The sequence below is a fragment of the Lasiodiplodia theobromae genome, assembly GCF_012971845.1.
Source record: "Lasiodiplodia theobromae strain AM2As chromosome Unknown scaffold_10, whole genome shotgun sequence".
Taxonomy (NCBI): Eukaryota; Fungi; Ascomycota; class Dothideomycetes; order Botryosphaeriales; family Botryosphaeriaceae; genus Lasiodiplodia; species Lasiodiplodia theobromae.
Genome location: NW_023336300.1, coordinates 458189 through 478517, shown reverse-complemented (window position 1 = coordinate 478517; position 20329 = coordinate 458189). Strand labels below are relative to the sequence as shown.

Below are 20329 nucleotides of genomic sequence, written 5' to 3'. Positions count from 1 at the left end.
CCGCAAAGTAGCGAATCTCGTTTGCCGTGGGCGAATGGCGACCGTTTCGCTCGCCGCATCTCTCCGGCCATCACATCACCATGCAGCCGAGCTATTTTCGCCATTGGAAGAGGAGGGGAGCCATCCTCACCCACACACACCCCCACGACTTTGCGCCGGCCGTTTCGAACTACTATGCAGGGTCACACGGCAGAAGAGGCGGACCGAGGAGCTAGAATGGAAGAGGTGTCGCCAGGGTGGGTGAGCAGGAAGACGGGGCGCAGGTTAACTGACGTTGGCATGGTAGGCACGGCACGGATGGATGACCGTAAAGCGGCAGGGATAGTACGGGGGCATTCGAAGAAGGCTTAGCCCAGCCGTACCACTCACACACCAAAATTACACACGCGCGTGCGCAGCCGGCCGACGCGCCCTCGCATCCCACACGAAGCAGAAATCAGCCCAAAGCATGACGATCAGGCTGAGACACGAACGATCGTCGTCGCTTCGACCGTTGGTCGAGAAACTTCTCAGACGCCCCCTCCGCCTTCTCTGCCTTGGTTCGGAGATGAAGGGTATTTTGGCTTCAATGTCGATGAAACAACATTGTCCCCTTGACGTCGTTTCCATCGCCATATCCAGACGGAAGCCACGGCTCTGGCGGCAACTTCCAGAAAGGAGGACCCGTAATGCGAACACACCACAGACGCACACGTGCAATAATCAAAACGAGGGAGAACCGAAGTTGCGGTGCACTTTCGCTGTTTGACCAGCAGAAAGCTCAATATGTTGTTTTTGTATTCTCAAGTGCTTGTTTAGTGCAGCAATCTGTCTTGCGCTATGGCTTTTTTGTGATTTTTCTTTTTTTACTTTCAGTGAAGTCAGTGAAAAAACCCAATCCCTGCCCCAAGCATTTGCGTGCATGTACGCAACTGTAATGCCATCACCGTCTTGATATGTTCCAGAATTAATTCCCAAACCAATGAAATAAGAAAGAAAGAAAGCCGAAAAACAATTGGGCTCTGTGGTTTGGGTATTTGCAACGTGCAGTAGTCTGTAGGATGAAAGCCCTCCTCCGGCAACCATCGAATGCCATTAATTACAATCAAAGCAGAACGAATCAAACCTCCCAGCGATGCAGAAAAAGAACTCGGAATCGCCTCCTCAGGTCTGCGGGAAAGAAGCTGCTCGAATCGAACAAGTAAAGTCGTAAACGTTTAGAAGGGTGTAAAGGCTGAAGATCGGAGGATCGCCCAGGGTCGAAGGAATGAAGGCGGTCCCACTAGGTGTCGCGGGCCCGGCGACCGTCCGCGAAGGAGAAGAAAGCCAGAGCAGCGCTAGTTGCGCCTGAACCGAAGCCCAGGCCCGACAGCGAAGCGTGGCGCGAACAGCAGAGTTTTAAGGGCGCAAGAATGATGCCGAGAAGACCCCGAAAAGCAGAAAAAAAAAAAACAAGAATCCCAGCCAACACCCCTTCCGGTAATGCCTTCCACCAGCCAAGTCCATAGTCTAGTCGCTGAAAAGAATTCAACGAGAATGAAAAAGAATGCTGCAACAATCGATGCAGCGCGAAAGAAAATGAAAAACCTCGTCAAAGAAATCTATACAAGCCAGAAGCCAGACGCGATTTCAGGGCGGATGCGTGCTTTCGTGAAAAACCAATGGGGGAAACGTGTGCCGGAATTGCAACAGGAAATCTGAAGTGTAGATCCGCATCCGCTGGAGCGTGTCTTCGTAGGGGAAACGGGCGGAGGGTATCCCCAATATGAACAGTAAGAAAAGACTAAGAAGGGGGAATCAGGAAATGCGCAAGTGCTTTTGTGTGACGATCCCCGAGAAACTTTTCCATGCCAAATCGGTGCAAGCCAGTGAAAGAACAAAATGTGTCAAGGCCACCGGACAAATTCCAGTTGCCAGACAAAAAGGAAGCCCAGAAGTCGGTCGGTGGAGTCTGGGTCAAGGCTGATTTACGCCGTGACTGACTGGGGACCGAAGCCGGGGGCCATGAAGTACGAAGGGTGCTGACGTGCGCAGTAGAGGCAGTTGCAGCCCGCACCGTGACCGCCCCACATGTGCTGTCCGTAGTGAGCGTACGCCGGGGGGAACATGGGCGCCTGCTCCTGGGGGCTGGGCAGCTGGTGGAACGGAGGGAAACCAAAGACGCTACGACGGGCGTAACCATCCGGAGGCGCCCAAGTGCCAGGACCGCCATAGTACTCCGGAGTCGTGGGTCCCGTGTGCGGAGCGGACGCAGGAGAACGCTCGTTCGCGGAACGCGAGACGTGCCAGGGATCGAACTGTGTGTAGCCAGGCGTGCCCTGCTGCGAGAAAGAGTCGCACGAAGACAGCGACTTGGCGTACGTGCACTGGTTGGACACCGGGGAAGGCAGCTTGGGCATCGAGCGCAAGCGGTTGAGGTTGCCCTGAACCCTGGTGTTAATGGGAGCCAACTTGGTCGTGTTGGCGGCGCGAGCGGCAACACGGGCCTCGTACTCCTTCCAATGCTCGAGCCAAGAGTTGAACCCGCGCGACTCGGTCGGCTCACGGTGAAGGTTGTAGCCAAGAGCGATGAGCCAGTCCCTCTCGAGCTGGTTCAATTCCGTGACGCTGATGCCACTGACCTCGGACCAGGAGCGGTTGATGAAGGTGTTGTCGTCGAGGAACTTGCTTCCCAGCATCAGGGCCGTGGTGAGGAACCTGTAGACCTGCGAATCGTTGCTCTTGAAGGGGGTACCCGTCGAGAGCATGTCCATGCGGATCGACAAGTAGTTCATGCTGAGCAGAATCGTCGCGGAAGGAAGACGCGTCGCGCAAAGGACTTGGTGGACCCACTTCCGGAAAGACGGAGAAGATGCACGACCTGGTTGGATGCTTCGCATGAGGTCAATATCTGCTAGGCAGATCGGGGACTTGAAGAGAGCATACATTCCCTGTGCCATTTCAGACACGAAATCCGTCATCGTCTCCATGTCGTAGTCGAGCTTGGCGGAGACGCCGCCAACGGGCTTCTCTTCCTTCATGTGCGAATCAACGCGCTGCTGCTCGTGCTGGATCTGACGGTGCATTTCCATCTCGGGCATCGGAAGAGGAAGGATGGGGGCGCCGACGGAATCGTAGTAGTGAGGCGGCTGAAGGCCGGACGTATTGGTGCTCTGGTACGCGCCATGCTGGGGGTACATGATTGACGGGGGAGCCATGGCGGAGTTGTGGCCGTAGCGCTCTGTGAAGTCGTAGCGAGGTTCCTCGTGGCCTGCGACGCCGTGCTGGGCAGCGTAGGGGTTCTGCTGGTAGTGCATACCTCCACAACCGTTGCTGTTGTAGCTGGGGATGAACTCAGGCGGCGAAAGAGGTAGCTGCCGCGGCATCGGCGGGCGGTAGAAAGAAGGCATGCTGGACTTCGCAGTCGCAAAGAAATAAAAGAGTCGGTGCGAACACGCCCTGTCGAACGGGTCAGTGGCGCGTCAAGACAGCGACCGGTGAGGGAAACTGACCGCCTCTTTTATTTCCGACCGAAGGGGATTCGAGCAAATGCTCTGAAAGCGAACCTGACCAGAGGATCTAGTAGCTGGCTCTCATGCGCGGTGAGTTGTCGCTGAGCTGGCCGGGTTGGGGTTGCTGGGCAGACTAAACGCTGTGACTTTTGGCTGGAAGGACGCGCAACACGGATGATCTTGTCAGTGTTGGTGTTTGAGCGTGGGTGCAGCCGGGCGAAAGTTTGGCGTGTCTGGAGATCGGAGGTGTGACGGAGCGAGCTTGAGATAAACAGCTGCGAACACGTCTAGGCGGCGACGGTGGGTCGGCGAAAGGGTTGGAAACGGAGTTTCGGCGCCGTGGGAGGGAGGCGAATCCGTCGGCCGGGACGAATCTAAGTGAATAGCTCGTCGCGGTGAGGTGATTGATCGAGCGGTCGGTCGTGGCCTGTTGGGCGACGAGCGACGATGTGAACCGCGGAACGCTCAGAGCAATAAGGGCGAGATGCGAAGAGAGGAAACGCAAGGGAATAAAGCAGCGGTTTGCAATGCGGATAGCAAGCTCCTAAAATGGCGGCAAGCGGATGGGCCGGTGATGAGCAATCCGGACGTGGACGGCGTCGACGCGGACACGACAGCGGGCAGCGGGTGCAGGTGTGTGTGTGTTGCGTCGCGGTTTCCTTACGGCGGCCCAGACGCAGGGCGGGAGCAGGGAATTCGGCGATGGGGTTCGCTCGAGGACAGTCGCGATGCACGGAGCAGGACGTCTCGACAGGCAACTTTTCGGGCGCTGTGCAGGGTGGCGGGCGATGTGCAGCAGCGGCTGGCCAGACGAAAGTGCTCGAGCAGACGACGCGTCGGAGGCGAGCGAAGGGTGAAGAGAGGGAGCGCTTCGCCGGGCGCGGAGTGTGGGATGGGGAGGCGAAAAGGGAAGATGGACGAGGAAGAGAAATGGGCGGAGAGGTGACAGTATTCAGGGCCACGGCCAGGGCGCGGCGCACGCACGCTAGCCCGTCGCTCTGACGGCCTCGGGGCGTGAGAGCGGTCGCTTGGGGCTTCTTGGGTTCGTCACCGGGCTGCTCCACAGCGGGCACCCCCTTACGAGGGATCCTCTGGCCAACCACGAGATCGGAGCCCAGCCTGCAGCGCCGCCGCTGGTCTCTGCCACGTCGGCTTCTCGTGCCCGCCTCTCCAGCCCGCGCCCGGCCCCGTTCATTTCTCTGGCTGCGTACAATACTTGCCTTTGTGCACCTGCATTACGGGCCTCCCCCCGCGCCCTTCATTATTCAGCCGCCCCTAGCAGCGCGCAGTCGGTCCGGCGCGTAGAATTCACTGGCCGTCCTTGCAATCTTGCGCACCGCGCCGCGGCCGCTGAAGCCGCCCCGGCACCTCGCGCTGCTGCTGCTGCTGAGGGCGGCGGCAAGGAGCACGCGTTGCAAGAGTCAGTCGGCGGTGGCTGCATGAGAAACGGTTGGGTCGCCTGCGCTGGGTCCGCCTCGAGCGTGACTGCCCTCTGCGCAGCGCCGGCCGGTCGCCGAGGCCAAGGCTTGTTCCGTCAGGCGCGAGGGCGATGCAGAGGCGCACCACACGCGCGCCGGCGATCAGAAGCCCATCCTCCGCGCACACAACCGCAGGCAGCGTCATGGTACAGCCTTGCCTGGCATGGCTCACCCGCACGGCGGCGCAGAATCAAGGCCTGCCCGGTGGTGGCAACGGCCGCGAATCACATCACCACTCGACCCGCCGTGGCCGGTCGCTTCCGCCGTCGTCATATCTCGATGCACCACCTGTTTTTGCAGCCAAGCCACGTTGGGCCAGGCAGTCTGGCCCTTGAGCGTCTCCACCGATGTTTCATTCGCCCGGTGCTGGGCGCGCGCGCCAGCGGCCGGCAGAGATTCGTTGAGAGGGCCTGTCGTGGACCCTTCGTGGCTGGGACGTGTATTGATTTTTTATCCGCGATCCACGAGGCGGGCCCGAGCGCGGCGGAGCGTGGAGGCGGCCCTGGCCCTGCTTCATAACTCCAGGCTCACCACACAACCAGCTGCAAATTGTTGCAAATTTCAGCCTCCCGCCCCGGATCAGAGGCGTGCCCTGTCGGCAGGAACTGCGGCATGGTGATCTGAGCAGCGCGGTCTGGCCCAGCGCGTAGAGGAACAGACCGGAGGCTGCCATCAAAGGCACGCATGAAGTCTCGTTCGGGCAGGATCTTCGACCTGACGTCTTGCCGGTGTGCGGCGGCCACAGCGGCAACGGGGTCCGGCTGGAATCTGCGCCTGGCCGCGCAGCAGTAGTCAGCGTCGCATTCCCGGCACACCCGCCGCCCATTGGCGCTGGAGGCCGTGTCTGATCATCTCCCATCTGTCCACCCGCCTCGAGTGCTGGTCGTCCGACGTGCAGCAGCAACGAGCACGAGCAAGCCTCCGGCCAGCGGGCAGGAGACGGTGGATGCAACGTGAGCCGCTTGGCTTCCGCCAGCAGCCAACAACCCCATTTTTCTCGCTCGGCCGGCCAGACACGAATTCTGGAAAAGGCCGCGACCGCCGACCGCTCTCTCGGGACTCACGGTGCCTGCGCCTGACCTCGTCCCTCCCTCCACTGTTTTTAGAAGATCGGTCAACCGGGGGTAGCGGGAGGACGGCCTAACGGGCCAGCGACGAGCGAAATCCGTGCTCGTTCCAGCGCTCGCTACCGCGCGGCATTCTCGAACAGATTGGATTGTTAGATGAAGGGTGTGCAGTAATAAACCGGAGTCATCGAGCATTCCGTCGACCGTCTAGCGCGTGGACCCTGTGGTGCTGGCCTGCGCAACTTGTGCCGTGCGGGTCGAAGCCTTCTCGAAGATCGTTGTCAGCAATCGCCTCCCGTCAGCGCCATCACCACCGTCATTGCATGCCGGCAGCCATCATCATGCCTTGCATATGTGAGATGGACGTGATGCGAGCCGTGCGAAACCGCTGCCGAGCCTAAGCGTGGACGAGGGCTATCAAAGGCTCACCCTCATGTCTCCGCACACACCACCAGAACAGGGCGCAGTCACGAGGAGCGCCGGTCCGCCGGTGAAGCGTGAACCGCATTGAGCATTAAGCAGCCGTACCCGCCGCCCTCATAGCAACAGCTGACCGGCCCATCCTTACGACCGGCTGGCAAGGCGCCGCCCTACTCTCCCTCCGCGTGCACGTCCAATCGCACAACACGAACGTCGGCGCTCCAACACCATGACTCCGCAGGAAAAAATGTCATCACCACCTGTCATCTCGCACCCGGCGCTCCTGCCAATAACGTCTTGCAAGCGGCGCTATGCTGAATCTCGCTTGCAGCCGAGCTCTTTCGAAGAGTTGAAAACGGAACCGTCCAAGCCTCGTTCTTTCCCCAGCCCCGAGCCCGTGTTGCTAAATTCTGCACCATAACACTCATGCCCCCAAACTCCTTCCGGACACGACCACACCAAGCTGCTTCCGAGCGGTCCATAGGTTTTGCTGCATCTCAGCGCATTCCATCACTTGCTCCATCAACAAAGCTCGCAACACAGCGTAAGCGGGGTGCAGCAGTTTTCCCCAGTCACCTACATTTTTTTTCTCTGCCCCCTTCCCACCCTCCTGCTCAGCCCCAACCGCGATGTGAGACATTTTCCGCTCCCCAAGAAGGAAGTCCCCAGGTTTTCTAGCTGCCTTCCGGTGGCGAATTATGGGCCGCAGCGCAAGAGAGCACGCGGCCGCCGGACCACGCGTTTTACCCGCTGCCTGCGCTGCCGCAGCAATCCGAGAGAAGACTCATCGGTCGGAGCCAAGCATGATGCGAAACTGCAGGGGCGAGCGGCGTAAGAGAGAAAAAAAGCAATAAACTAAAAATTGCAGCGTCATCGTGCTGCTGGTAGTGTAAGCTGATCGAGGCGCGACCGCAGCGGTCGCTGCCCGACGACGACCAGTGATGGCAAAACGGGGATCCCCATCATTCCTGCCTAGCGATGATTCTCCTTACCCGACGGAAGGTGGGGAGCGGGCAAGACGGACAAAGCGGGCAAAGCGGGCACAAGTGGATCCCCAGCCGAGGATTTTGTGGTAATGGGGGAAACGAGGTGGTGGTACAGGGCGGAGGCTGTTGGTGGATGGTCTAAGGTAGAGGTTGCCGGCTTGGCCAGCGGACTTTCGCAGTTGACGCGGCCAGGAAGGACTTCATTCCGTTTCGCCGCGGTTCCACCGCTGACCTCAGGTCGACGCAGCTATCCCTCCCATACCTAAGCTGAGTCTAGGCCGTAGCGCAACACGAGGGGGCGCGCTCAACATGACGCCTGCTTTCAGAGACGACCGACGGTCATGATGAGCGTCGAGGTGAAATCCCGGGAAAGGGCGGCTGCCGCCCCCAATTTCTCTGCAACCTCAGCCAACCCCAGGCTGTGCTCCAGTGTAAGACACAACACGAGGCAAAACGTCGACGCCGTCGTGAAACCTCAGCTCGAGTACAATGGCCGTCGCACATAATCAGCGCCAAACACGAGCATCGCCGCTGGCCTCGCCCGAAACTTATTATTGCTCTCCATGCAATAACCATGGAACCCTTCCATCCACCTCCGGAAAGCCCGAAAAGGTAGAAGCCTCGGTTCCGGGTGAGAAAAAAAGGAAAAAGAAAACGAAAGTGCTCACGCACCTTCCCTCGGACGACAGCGGCGATCAAGGGGCAGTAGCCGCTGGTAGCGCGCAGTTTCAACGTCCCCCACGGATCGCAATCAACTCCATTCCAACCAGAAACGAAAGCAAAACAGTCGCACGTGGCAGCCAGCAGAGCTGAGCCGCGCCCGGATCTAGCCAATACTAGGAGTTTCATGCTTCCACCCCATCAGCGCCCGGAAACGTGCTAGAGAACTGGACTTCTGCCTCTGAATGCGTTTTGGCTGGCGAGAAGATGCGTGGTATCATACCACACACTGTAGAAGTGATGGTGGTAGCTACTACATGCGAATCTATGTACGCACCATCATCCGGATTTGGACTCCCTGCGTGTGGGTTGTTTACCTGCCTCCTCAGCCGCAAAGCGTGTCGGAAGATTCGACTCTTCTCCTATGTTGAAGAATCCAATGTCTTGAAGTAGGGGCGGATGTTTGCTGCTTTGATGGCAAGTAAATTGCCATCACCTGCCGGTAAAACCACACTTTTGTCTTCTCAAGTCCCGGCGATTCAAGGAAAAGAATAGTCAATCCGTGCACTACCGCTCCGAGACAAGCAGCCCGCCGCAGGTGACACTTGTGTTGCACAGCAGCTCCGTGCAAAACACTCATAAAAAAAGAGCCGGTAGGAGATGGAAAGTGTGGTCGAACATAGTTTTTACTTAGGACATCCTGTCTGGACATTCATTGACTTCCACACAAAGATCTCAGCTACCCCCTTTACAAATATGAGACCGGAATTGGTGTGTCTGAAGAGGGAACACGTCCACGAAGAGACGGATAAGAAATCTTCACTGGGCGGGAGGAAAAGAGTTAAGAAGAGACAATACCCCTTCTTCGACACTACATCCCAGCTGACCATTTTCCATTTTTGCACTGCATTTCCCTTACCCACTACTCTTTCAATAGGAAAATGTAGGGTCTGTGGTACAAGGGGGTTGAGACAGACCCGATTCTGCGACTCATTTCTCATGACAAAAAAAAAAAAAAAACGAAAGGGCACCATGTACAGATGCCCTTGCGGTCAGAAATGATGTCGCCACCTACTCTCCATGGTTCTTGAAGGCGAGGAAGGAACATTCCGAGCCACGCGCTGGGTGCGGCACCAAAAGTGGACAGGGCGAATCAGGATGGCGGGAGGTGTGAGTCAACTAGATCCATCATAAACGGACCATAATGGCCCAAAGTGGATTAACCGATGCATGTTTGTGGTGCGTGCGAAGTTGGGGCGAAAGAAAAAAAAGTTTAATCGTGGTGTGGTGTGGTGTGGTATGGGGCGGAATTATCCATCCTGAAAGTAGGTCTGACCACCACAAAGCTTGGGGTTGTGCTATGAGTGGTCCCATCGTTCTTCTCTCACGCCGGGGGGAATGCCGACTTGATTGCCTGCCGTGACCTGATCACCCTTGACACGAGAGCCATGCCAAGTTTCCTTGCGTGGAAAACGGGTGGCGGAAGAGAAGTCAAGAGACGGAGGAACGCACATACACGAGGGGGACGCGTGTTGCGCGCGCACGCGTTTACTACGCGCGAAAAGGGATCCCCGTTCCCCTGGAATATGACGTTGAATGTAAGGCGAGCTTGCCTGGTCGCACATGCGGCGACACGAGAATTGTTGTTCGGGGACGAGGGGAACGCCGAGGTGCCATGTCTCACATGTATGAGGCAGAAGCGATGAACGCCTCACGCGTTAGGCGTCGAGTTCGTGTCTTTGTGAGACATTGTCGGGCACAGACACACAGAGAGACACGGACGTGCATTGCGCAGAGCATTATGAAAATAGTGTACCACTCAATTCGCGGTTACTCCAAAACGCCATAACGTGAAGGATGAGCGGCTGTGCGGCTCCCATGGTATTTCAGCCAGCTACCTACGATACAGAGACGCCATGCCCGTCATAAACCCATCCCGTGTGAAGAAACTTTTTTGAACCACCGACGACCATCCGAGCAGCACATAGCGGAGCAACGGCCCGCTTAGTTCATCTGCCTGATGAGGGCGTTGATGTGGTCCTCACGGTTGCCAAGGTCACCACCCTCGATGAAGTGCTTGAACTTCCTGGGACGGAAGCCACCAGTGGGGTTGGACAGCTTGAAGGGCCAGAGGAAGTTGGAGGCCTGCTTGAAGTTGGGGCCAACGGTGTAGATCTCGTGGATCAGGTCCTCAATGCAGACAATGCCGAACTTGCCGAGGTGCTCCTCGATGATGGCGTTGTCAGTGAGCGGGATGCGCTGCTTGTTGACCTTGCCGTATCCGCGCTTGTAGATGAGCTCGCGGACGGACTTGAGGTTGGGGTAACCGTAGGCGATGTAGGGCTCGACGATCTTCAGCATCTCAACGGTGGCCTTGGTGATCTTGACGAAGCAGCCGTTGTTGATCTGGAGAAGACGGAGGAGCTGCAGGGTCTTGCGCTTCTTGGGGTCAATCTTGTTGATACCCTTGATGCGGACAACGAAGGCGAGCTTGGGCTCAGCAGGGACGTAGAAAGAGCCCTCCTGCTTGGCAACGCGCTGAAGGCGGATCTTCTCGCGCTCAGCGTCGCGGTACTCCTTGACGTAGGACTCGGCGCGCTTGAAGATGACCTCGCGCTTCTTCTTGTTGGCCTATGAAGAACGCTGTTAGCCTGGTGAACTAATGCGATCCATACCCGAGATATTCCAGAGAAGTAGGTGTAGTCAGTCCCGAAAGATGGTTAACGTGGAGACAGCATCGACCCGAAGGTCTAGTCATCTCGGTTGGTTGTTATCATCACCCCAGCCTACTTCTCGAAATATTCAAGCAATTGAGGGAGGTCGATTCTTACATCGCGCTTCTTCTGGAGGTCGGCAGCACGGGTCTCCTGGTCCTTCTGCTGAGTCTTGCGCTTCTTGAGAAGGGTCTCAGGGACCAGGACCTGGTCCTTGGTGGGAACGGTACTACATCGCCCAAGCGAGAATGTCAGCAGGCTGGTTGGAGTGGTGGTGAGCAGCACAAGGCTTGCTCCCAGACGAGAACTGCAGCAAGTGCGGCATTCCCGACTGAAGATTCGACTCGACGGTAAAAAAGTTTTAATCGATGAGCAGACCTGCGCCGGCAGGCGCAAGGAGCTGTAAATCTCAATCGACAAGACCCCGAGCAAAGTGCTCGAGAGGCTATGCGCGTACTTCGTGCGAGCGTGGAATCACCCAGCGCTGAACGACTGTGTACGGCAAATTTGATTTAAGGGAGAAGACGATTCGCCTTCAACCCCAAAACCCCAGCCGCGCATTCTCAAGTGCCATGCAGATGGCCAAATGAGGACCGGGGGCCGGGAGGAAGAGTGTATCGAGCTGGGCGGTGCCAGAATGGCGGCCTTCTCCAGCGAGGAAATAACCACGACCAGCTGCTTTCTCGTCTTTGGGGCTCAGCCGAGCGGGCGGCAAAGGGAAACGTACGACTTGACAACGGCCATTGCGAAGGCTTTTCCGGCGGTGCTGCTGGATGTTAGTGGTGGACGAGGGTCGTGGACGTCTGGTTCTTTTTTCAGAGGAAGTGCTCGAGGAAAATTGGAGGTGCGGCCTCGCTTGCAAGCGGCCCGTGCAGAGGCCCGTGCGCGCGAGTGCCAAGACATTACGCTGCGCGACGGCTCCAGCATCACCAACTCCGTCGCATTCACAACCCTCTAAACTGACCCTTCAACGAGGCCGCGGCGAAAGTTTATTGCACCCACTCGGTTGATATCCAGCTTTCAAGCTCAGAGTTCCGCTATGGCCTCGAACCGCCGCGGTGTCGGCCTTTCGGCCTTCGACCAGCACCGCATCACGCAGGCCCAGTACGCCTCACACGGAAGCAACCTCCGCACGCAGCAAGCCCGCTCGCTTGAGACGCAACTCTCCGTCTTCCAGTCGCTGTTGCACCAGTTCAGCATCACGCATGCCAAGGACATCCGCTCCAATCCCACCTTTCGCGCCGAGTTCGCCCGCATGTGCAACACCATCGGCGTCGATCCGCTGGCTTCGTCCAACCGCAAAGGTAGCGCCGCCGGCGACGCGAAAAGTGGTGGCGGCAGCGTTTGGGCCCAGATGCTGGGTGGCAGCGTGAACGACTTCTACTTCGAGCTGGCTGTGAGGGTCGTCGAGGTGTGTCGGGAGACGCGGGCGGAGAACGGAGGCATGATCGCGCTGAACGAGGTCAGGCAGCGGGTGCAGAAGGGTCGAGGCTTCGGAGGGGGGATGGAAGCGTCAGAGTATGGAGGCCCCTCGCAACTCGCTCCTGTGGATTCACTGTTGAATTCGGAATGCTCATTCTGCATCTACCATATAGTGACGATGTCTTGCGAGCTGTTAAGTCTCTCGAGCCGCTCGGGTCGGGCTTCACCATCATGAAGCTCGGTCACAAGCAAATGATCCGGTCGATTCCAAAAGAGCTCAACACAGACCAGTCGGCCGTGCTGGAAGCTATACAGGTGCTGGGCTATGTCACAGTATCCATGCTGCAGATCAATCTGGGGTGGGAGCGGGCAAGAGCAGTGGCCGCTATTGAAGACCTCCTAGCAGACTCGCTGGTTTGGGTGGACAAGCAAACAGAGGAGACTGAATATTGGTCCCCGACCTTCATCACGGATGCGGCAGCGAGCGAAGGGGACTAGGGGTAACGTTGTGACGACTTTTGATTCCTCTACCAGTAGTGTCTGATGATACCCATGAAGCGTATGACGCATTTTGCATCTCACATGAGCCATTAGAAAAGCAACATAAAACCCCCTAATGCCAAATCAAAGAAAAACCATTCTTTCCACACTTATGCCTGAATTGCCCGTCCCAACGCACCTCCAGTGAATTGCTGGCCACGAGGCACGCCGCTCGATCCACCCCGGCCGCGACCACGGCCACCACCGCGACCGCCGCGGCCACCACGGCCTCCTTGGCCTCCTTGTCTCTCAAAAGCGTTGGCCATGCCTTGTGTACGCTGCTCCAGCGTCTTCTCGTTAGCCTCAATGAGGCCGCTGGCCTTGTCGCTAAGAGTGAGGGCAAGGCTCTGCAGGCGAGACAGCTCGACACCCTTGCGGAAGATGATGGCGTTGTTGACCTGGTCAAGCGCCGCAGCGAGCTCCTCGTGCGAGATCATCTTGCTGACAACAGCAGACACCTTGCGGTCGGGGAGCTCGAACATCGAGGCCAGGGTGGCAATGGAGAGGGTGTCGTAGAAGGGCGCGTAGGTGAAGAGATAAGTCCTGAGACCCTCCTCTTGGATCTGCTCGGAAAGCATGACCTTGATCTTATCCGACTGCGCCATGAGCTCCCAAATCTTGATCGAGTTGATGAAGTCCGCGGCCTTCTTCCACTCACCCGCAGCAAGGGCCTTCGAGGCCTGCATGACGTGGTCACGGGTGTTCTCAGGAGGACCGGTGAAGATCTGGCGCTCATGGTACTCTAACAGCCTGCGGTAGGTCTTGCTGATGACCCTCTTCCTGACGTCGGGCGAAGAACCAACCTGAGCGAGCAGAGGGATCTCGAGCAGCATAGAGCAGGTAAGGTAGACGCACTCCAGCAGCTCGAGGTTGATGTGCATGTGGAAGGGCAGCTGGCGCTGCCTCTCCAACCGCTCCTGCTCAGGCGAAATCTGAGAGTAGCGCTGCATCTGGAGACCCTGCGCAAGAAGCTCCTTCTGCCTGTTGCTTCCACAGATCTCCTGCAGAGAGGTCTGCGCCTCGTAAACGAGACCGGCCCGGAAAGCGCAGAGACCAACCTGCACAAGCGTCCGGTTGAAGAGGATCTGAGTGTTGACATCGAAGTTCGCGATCGTCTCCTGCAAGTGCGACATGAGCATCATGTCGCGAGCCTTGTAGTAGTGGTCGTGCAGTGCCAGGTGGTAGATCTGGCAAAGCATGGCGCGCGCCCTGATGATACCCTCGCTGTACCTGAACAGGTACGTGCAGAGGGTCGCGATGAGGGCGGTGGGATCTGCGGCACTGTCGCGGGGGGTGATGGTAGAGCTGAGTCCAGAAGGAATCGCCTTCCACGAGTTCTCCTCCAGAATCTTAACGACCTGCGAGGGCTTGAAGTACAGGTGCTCGAGGCGGCGCATGACAACGCGGTTCGAGCTCTCCTGGGCGCTACCGTGCTTCTCAACGAGCCACTCAACGTACAATTGCGTCCGGACGACGCTGGTATAGAGGGTAGTCTCGTCCGTAAGCCTCTCGACGTAATCGGCAGTATGGGGATCGATGTGCTGGAGAGCGCGGGTAAGCTCGTCGTCGAGACGCTCAATGAAAGAGGTAATGCTGCCGGGAACCCTGAAGGTCTCGCCAGCGTTGATCACGGGCTGCTTCTCGTCATCCTCCCACTCCTCGGCTCCCTCGACAACCACAATGTCGCGGTTGTTCTCAAGAACCTCGAGCAGCAGGCGGAACTCGTTCTCAGCCAGCTTCCACTGCTCCTGCGACATCTGGTTCGTAGTGCCGGTAGTGAGGTCGAAGCGGGTGGAGATCAGGGTCAGAAGCACGCGGATCTTCTGGTAGTCGGTGTTGGCCACATCGTACAGCTTCTCCATGGTGCGGATCTGCTCCATGCGGTCGGTGTTCTTACGGCCGCGGGCCTCGACGATAGTACGGAGGTGCTTGAGGATGCCCTCGGGCGTGTAAACCATAGCCTTGCCACCAGCGCCAACCACCGTGAAGCCATCATCATCATCGCCGTCGACGGCTTCGGCACCCAAAGAGGGGATAGCCTTCTTCGCCTTCTTAGGAGCGGGGGCGGCCACCTCAATCACCTCATCTGCCATGAACTTCTCCGGGTCGGCCTTGAACTTGTCGATCTCGGAAGCGTGGTCCTGCTTGATCTTGCGCATGCGCTGGCGGACGGCGTTCAGACCACGCGTGTTGGTGGCGTTCATCTTCTTGGGCGTGACCTTCTGCTTCTCGAGCGTCTCGACCATGGTGGTCTCCAGCTCGGAAATGGCCTTGATGTATGGCTTGGGCGTCTTGCCATCATTCTGCCTGACGAGCGCGGGTATTTGACGGTTCATCTTGTCGAACTCTGCAATGAAAGATTAGCACGCCATGGCAAAGCCGTCGCGCAGAACTCCGAGCTCACCTGTAGCGATGACAGCCCAGTCGTTGATCTTCTCGGCGTTCTCGATCGCCTTGATAGTAGCCTCGAGTTCCTCAAACCGTTTGTCTTTCGCGCTCTTGACAACGGTGACGCGGTCCTCGTCATCGCTATCGCTCTCATCGGAAACATCCCTCAAGAAGCGTCCAGCACCGGTCTTTCCTTCATCCTCGTCGCTGGACTCCTCCTCCGACTCCTCCTCCTCAGAGCTTTCCTCTTCCGACTGTTCTTCTTCCTCCTCCTCAGAGTAGAGCTCCTCCTCGTCGGAGCTGCTCTCGCTGGAGCTATCGACGGCGGTGAAGAAACGGGACATCGTGGAGGCTGATCCGGGGCCTGCGGGGTCGGTGTCGCGTGGAGGTTGAGGCTGTGGAGCGCGTAGATGTCGCGATAATATTTGCCGTTGGAGGGGCCAGCCGCATTTCGCGGTTGAAGCGAACGCACCGCATTTTAATGCGTCCGTGCGGTGTGTGGCACGTGACTATTGGACTTCAGCCTGCCTACAACCATAGTTCACTTGAACTCATTTCCAAAAGCCAGTCTAAGCTAGCATTTCAGTCAAATGCCGAACTTTCACTTTGGACGGTGCATCCTTCCGAATTCCTGCAGGATCGCGCACAGCCATACATGCCGCATGTGGATGTGCTCTACCACAGTTAACAAAAGCGACAAAAAAGTAGCATTAGGACAAAGATCAAAGAATCTCAAGCTACACTCGCTATAAGCTACGCCATCTACGCCAAACTTTTGCTCTTTTCTGAGTTCGAGCTGTCCGATCAACCCTCTTCCTGGTCCATGTTGTCACGGCCTCTCTTCCCACCGCCTCTCCTCCCACGGAGTACACTGCCCTTCTTGCCTCTGTTCTCGTGCAAATCCTTCATCTCTCTGACTGCAGCCCTCTGAGCCTCGCCAACACGCTCAGCGAGGATCATAACCTCTTCTTTCTCTACCGTCTCTGAGGGCAATTTCTTACCCAGCGCCGTCTCGATGCGCAGCCAGATCTCCACATCATACTGCGTGACCAAAGAAATAGCTTTACCTGACTTTCCAGCACGGGCAGTACGTCCAACGCGATGAACATACGTCTTTGAGTCCGGAGGCAGATCGTAGTTGATGACGTATGAGACGCTCGGAATGTCAAGACCACGAGCAGCAACGTCGGTAGCGACGAGAATGTCCCGCGACTTTGACTTGAACTTTCCGAGCGCACCCAATCTTGCAGACTGGGAGAGTTGGCCATGAAGAGGGATGGCGCCAAAGCCCAATGTTCGAAGCAAGATTGCGATCCTCTGTGTCTCGTTGACAGTGCGCGTGAAAATGATCGTTGGGTGGCCGATCATATCGTTAAGCAGATGGATGAGATAGAGATCCTTGTGCTTGTGGGGAACGAACAGGTAGTGTTGGATTAGGGTCGAGACTGTCTGGTGGGAGGAGCTGGAGATAGACACCCGGAGAGGATTGCTCAAACTGGCTCTTTGGAGGCTCTCGACCTTCGAGCTCATAGTGGCCGAGAAAAGATAGGTCCGTCTACCCTCCTTTGGCAAGACCTTGAGGATCTTGTCGATGATAGGCCCGAAGTCGAGATCTAGCAGCCTGTCTGCTTCGTCCATGACCAAATACTTCAGCTGCTTCAGAGAGAAGCCCTTGGTGTTCTCAAGATGGTCAAGCAGACGGCCGGGAGTGGCGACGACAATGTGTGGGTTCTTTCCTAGAGCAATCTGCTGTGGCGTCATGTCCATACCGCCGACCAGAACTGCGCACTTAACACCGATCAGGCTGCCCAGTGCCTCGAATTGTTGCGAGATCTGGTACGCCAGTTCGCGAGTAGGTGCTAAGATCAGACCAAAAAGCTTTTGTTGTCTCTCCATGAGGTCTTGAAGGATAGGTAGCGCAAAAGCTGCTGTTTTTCCTGAACCAGTCTCGGCTAGACCGATCAGATCCCGTCCTTGAAGAGCCAACGGGATCGATTCGGCCTGGATGGGAGTCGGGCTTTTGAAGCCCAGAGCTTCACAGCTGTTGCAGAGCTCCTCTATGATACCAAGGTCCCTGAAGCTCTTGCGCGCCTGTTCGCCCTGGGTTGCTTCCACTTCCCCGGAGGAAGATTCTTCGGCATCGCTTTGCGCATCGTCGGAGTTGGGTTCGGCAAGCTTCGTAGGCTCAGCCTTGTGTTTCGTGGAGGGAGCGTCGCGGGTGGAGGCAGCGGTCGCCTTGGACTTCGCCTCAGCGGGTTCACCGCTGAGCTTGCGCTTCTTGAGGGCGGGCATCTTTGGTGGTGTAGAAAAGTGGCGCGCAGGTGCTTGGATTTGGTTGCTGGGAAAAATCGCGACCTAATCGATAAGCGCGCCTTCCCGGGATTTTTCTCGCAAGTCTCCGCCGCAAGCTTGATTCCCGTCGCAACTTCCTCACACCCCCAACGCAGCACACTATGGCAAAACGGAGAGTCAAGAAGCGCACGCACATCGGCGCTAGCCTGCCCAAAGGAACCCAGAAGCCCAACGATGGCGCGCCGAAGAGCATGGTCATTCGTGTGGGAGCCGGCGAGGTCGGCTCCAGCGTCTCGCAACTGGTCAAGGACATGAGGCTGGTCATGGAGCCTGGTACAGCGACGAGATTGAAGGTAATTCCCCTTGGGAGCATATAGTTCCGCCTCCGCTAACCATCATCTCAGGAGAGGAAATCCAACAAACTGCGCGACTACACGACAATGGCTGGGCCTCTCGGCGTCACACATCTTCTGCTATTCTCCAAATCCTCGTCCGGGAACACAAACCTGCGCCTTGCGAAGACTCCTCGCGGCCCTACGCTGCACTTCCGCGTCGAGAAATACTCTTTGTGCAAGGATATCCAACGCGCCCAAAAACACCCCAGAACCGGGGGCCATGAATATCACACGGCTCCTCTTGTATGTACACAAGAGAACCAATCCTTCTCGATACACACTAACAACGGCTTTCAAACAGCTTGTCATGAACAACTTTACGAGCCCCCAAACCTCGGCCAGCGCGGAGAACCCCATTCCGAAGCACCTCGAGAGCCTCACGACAACCATGTTTCAGTCGCTCTTCCCGCCAATCTCCCCTCAAGCCACGCCATTGACCTCGATCCGCCGTGTTCTTCTCCTTAACCGCGAGCCTTCCCCAGACGACTCCAACTCTTACATTATCAATCTGCGGCACTACGCAATCACGACCAAAACCGTGACGAAGGATATGCCTAAGAGCTTGCGCCGTTTGAACAGCGCCGTCAAGGATAAGAAGAAGAGGGGCCTGCCTAATCTCGGCAAGCTCGAGGATGCCGCCGACTACCTTCTGGACCCAGACGCGGGCGGCGGCTATACTAGCGCGAGTGACAGCGAGGTTGAAACGGACGCCGAGGTTGAGGTGTTGGAGACGACTAGAAAAGTCCTCAACCGGAAGGAGAAGCAGCGGGCGGCTGCAGAAAGACAGGCTGCCGCCAACGGCGGGTCGGCCGGCGCGCGCAGCAATGTCGAGAGGAAAGCCGTGAAATTGGTCGAGCTCGGCCCGCGCATGAAGCTTCGTCTCCAGAAAGTTGAGGAAGGCCTGTGTGGTGGAAAGGTCATGTGGCACGAGCATATCACCAAGACTGCTGAAGAGGTCAGAGCGATGGATAAGATGTGGGATCAGCGAAGGAAAGAGAAGGAGGAGAGGAAACGCGTACAAAAGGAAAATGTTGAGAGGAAGAAAAAGGAGAAGGCTGATAAGAAAGCACGAGGCGAAGAAGTTGATGATGATGAAGAGGAGGACTATGACGAGGACATGTCCGACGCCTGGGATAGCGAAGGCCTTGACGATGAGGGCGCCGGTGATGTCGAGGACGAAGATGAGGATATGGAAGACGACGAATGAGTGAGAGCACTCGCATAATCGTTTAAAGTCTATATACCCGGCTTTTGGAATCTCTCCATCAACGTACTACGGGGCCGGTTCTTAAGTCCCAGGGCAAGGTCACGGCATCAGCTTAGCTTAACAGTGTCGCTCATTCCAAAAAATGAATATGATCATGGAGAAGTCTATAGGTTTCGGTGGTAAATGTATTTATTGACCCGACGTGTGGTTTCATCTACAGCCCGAGCTTAATCGTGAGCATGCACACTGGCGTGACAGTTTATAATTTCAAGCTAAATATGTTGGAAGCATCACAAAATCATATGAGAATGTTTAAAGCTATCATATCAGAGTTATCATCGTTGAAGTAACCATTTCAATATAATACAGATCCAAGCTAACCGCTGTCGGAGCTTGTTGAACAGGTGGTGAATGGCCTATGTAACTCCGAATTCGAGCAGCATAACCAACTACTCAGAATTACTGGCGGATGGCACTTCTTCCATCCTCCGGCCCGGGAATACCCTCCTCATCACCAGGCTCCGCGTAAGTGCCTGCCTTCTTGGTGGCACCACGTGTGCGGCCTGGAACAATATTTTCCTCGTTAATGGCTTCTTTATCATCGCGAGCTGCAATTATTGTATTAGAATATGGGTGATCAATGTGTACGGGAAGGAGGATGGACGGTCTTACCCAGCTGCTCGTCAGTGTCAGCGGTCGCGGGGTCAATGGGGTCCTCGATGGGCGCTTCGTCCTTCTGGACAGGGATCTGTGACTGGCCGCTACGGCTAGCATAGTCGTTGTCGCGGACGACGCCGGCGGGGATGTCTTGGTTCTCGTACTTGGACATGATTGGTAGTGGTTGATATTGTTTTGTCGGAGAAAGGGTTGGAGCTTGATTGGATGAGGTGAGTGTTGGATTGTTTATTGGTGCACATCCAGGAAAGCAGACGGTTTTTATGTATTTTCTTAAGGTACACAGACACGGAGACCAGCCTTGGGCGTCACTGGCGTTTAATGCTGATGTCACTTGTGGCATGCGTGATAGCTCGCTATTCTTACAGCACTGGGTGGTAAGCAGCAGTGCACCCTTGGCTCGAAGCTATCGTGCCGCGCTGTTGCTACCATTTGCTATACTACAACCGGTGAGGGCTGCATCAATCGCACTGTGACCATCGCCGAGTCATGACTTCATCCAGCGATCAGGAGAACATGGCTTGCATAATAATTCCAAGGAAAGTGCGAGCTCCTAGAAGGGAACGATGCAAGAGTGACAGGAGACAGGACCACAAACGTCTAGAATCCACCAAG

General features: G+C 56.7%; 7 protein-coding genes across 7 annotated transcripts; 2 read left to right on the top strand and 5 right to left on the bottom strand.

Moving 5' to 3' along the window:
* Positions 1-1946: 1946 nt before the first annotated feature.
* On the bottom strand, positions 1947-3344 carry LTHEOB_3933 (Cyclin-like protein; the record flags this gene model as incomplete). Its single annotated transcript, XM_035512911.1, has 1 exon — positions 1947-3344. One exon carries the CDS (start codon positions 3342-3344, stop codon positions 1947-1949), a length of 1398 nt encoding a protein of 465 aa, XP_035375326.1.
* Positions 3345-10085: 6741 nt separating this feature from the next.
* LTHEOB_3932 (60s ribosomal protein l7) lies at positions 10086-11539 on the bottom strand (the record flags this gene model as incomplete). Its single annotated transcript, XM_035512910.1, has 3 exons — positions 10086-10712; positions 10913-11024; positions 11523-11539. The coding sequence occupies 3 exons, from the start codon at positions 11537-11539 to the stop codon at positions 10086-10088; spliced, it is 756 nt and encodes a 251-aa protein (XP_035375325.1).
* A 295-nt stretch (positions 11540-11834) lies between these two features.
* Positions 11835-12715, top strand: LTHEOB_3931 (uncharacterized protein; the record flags this gene model as incomplete). The annotated part of the gene is made up of 2 exons (XM_035512909.1): positions 11835-12313; positions 12391-12715. 2 exons carry the CDS (start codon positions 11835-11837, stop codon positions 12713-12715), a joined length of 804 nt encoding a protein of 267 aa, XP_035375324.1.
* A 152-nt stretch (positions 12716-12867) lies between these two features.
* Positions 12868-15489, bottom strand: LTHEOB_3930 (Eukaryotic translation initiation factor 3; the record flags this gene model as incomplete). The annotated part of the gene is made up of 2 exons (XM_035512908.1): positions 12868-15104; positions 15162-15489. The coding sequence occupies 2 exons, from the start codon at positions 15487-15489 to the stop codon at positions 12868-12870; spliced, it is 2565 nt and encodes an 854-aa protein (XP_035375323.1).
* A 460-nt stretch (positions 15490-15949) lies between these two features.
* On the bottom strand, positions 15950-17437 carry LTHEOB_3929 (ATP-dependent rRNA helicase rrp3; the record flags this gene model as incomplete). Its single annotated transcript, XM_035512906.1, has 1 exon — positions 15950-17437. The coding sequence occupies one exon, from the start codon at positions 17435-17437 to the stop codon at positions 15950-15952; it is 1488 nt and encodes a 495-aa protein (XP_035375322.1).
* A 161-nt stretch (positions 17438-17598) lies between these two features.
* Positions 17599-19039, top strand: LTHEOB_3928 (Ribosome biogenesis protein; the record flags this gene model as incomplete). The annotated part of the gene is made up of 3 exons (XM_035512905.1): positions 17599-17790; positions 17842-18075; positions 18134-19039. The coding sequence occupies 3 exons, from the start codon at positions 17599-17601 to the stop codon at positions 19037-19039; spliced, it is 1332 nt and encodes a 443-aa protein (XP_035375321.1).
* Positions 19040-19498: 459 nt separating this feature from the next.
* Positions 19499-19868, bottom strand: LTHEOB_3927 (uncharacterized protein; the record flags this gene model as incomplete). Its single annotated transcript, XM_035512904.1, has 2 exons — positions 19499-19647; positions 19712-19868. 2 exons carry the CDS (start codon positions 19866-19868, stop codon positions 19499-19501), a joined length of 306 nt encoding a protein of 101 aa, XP_035375320.1.
* Between the last annotated feature and the right edge of the window lie 461 nt (positions 19869-20329).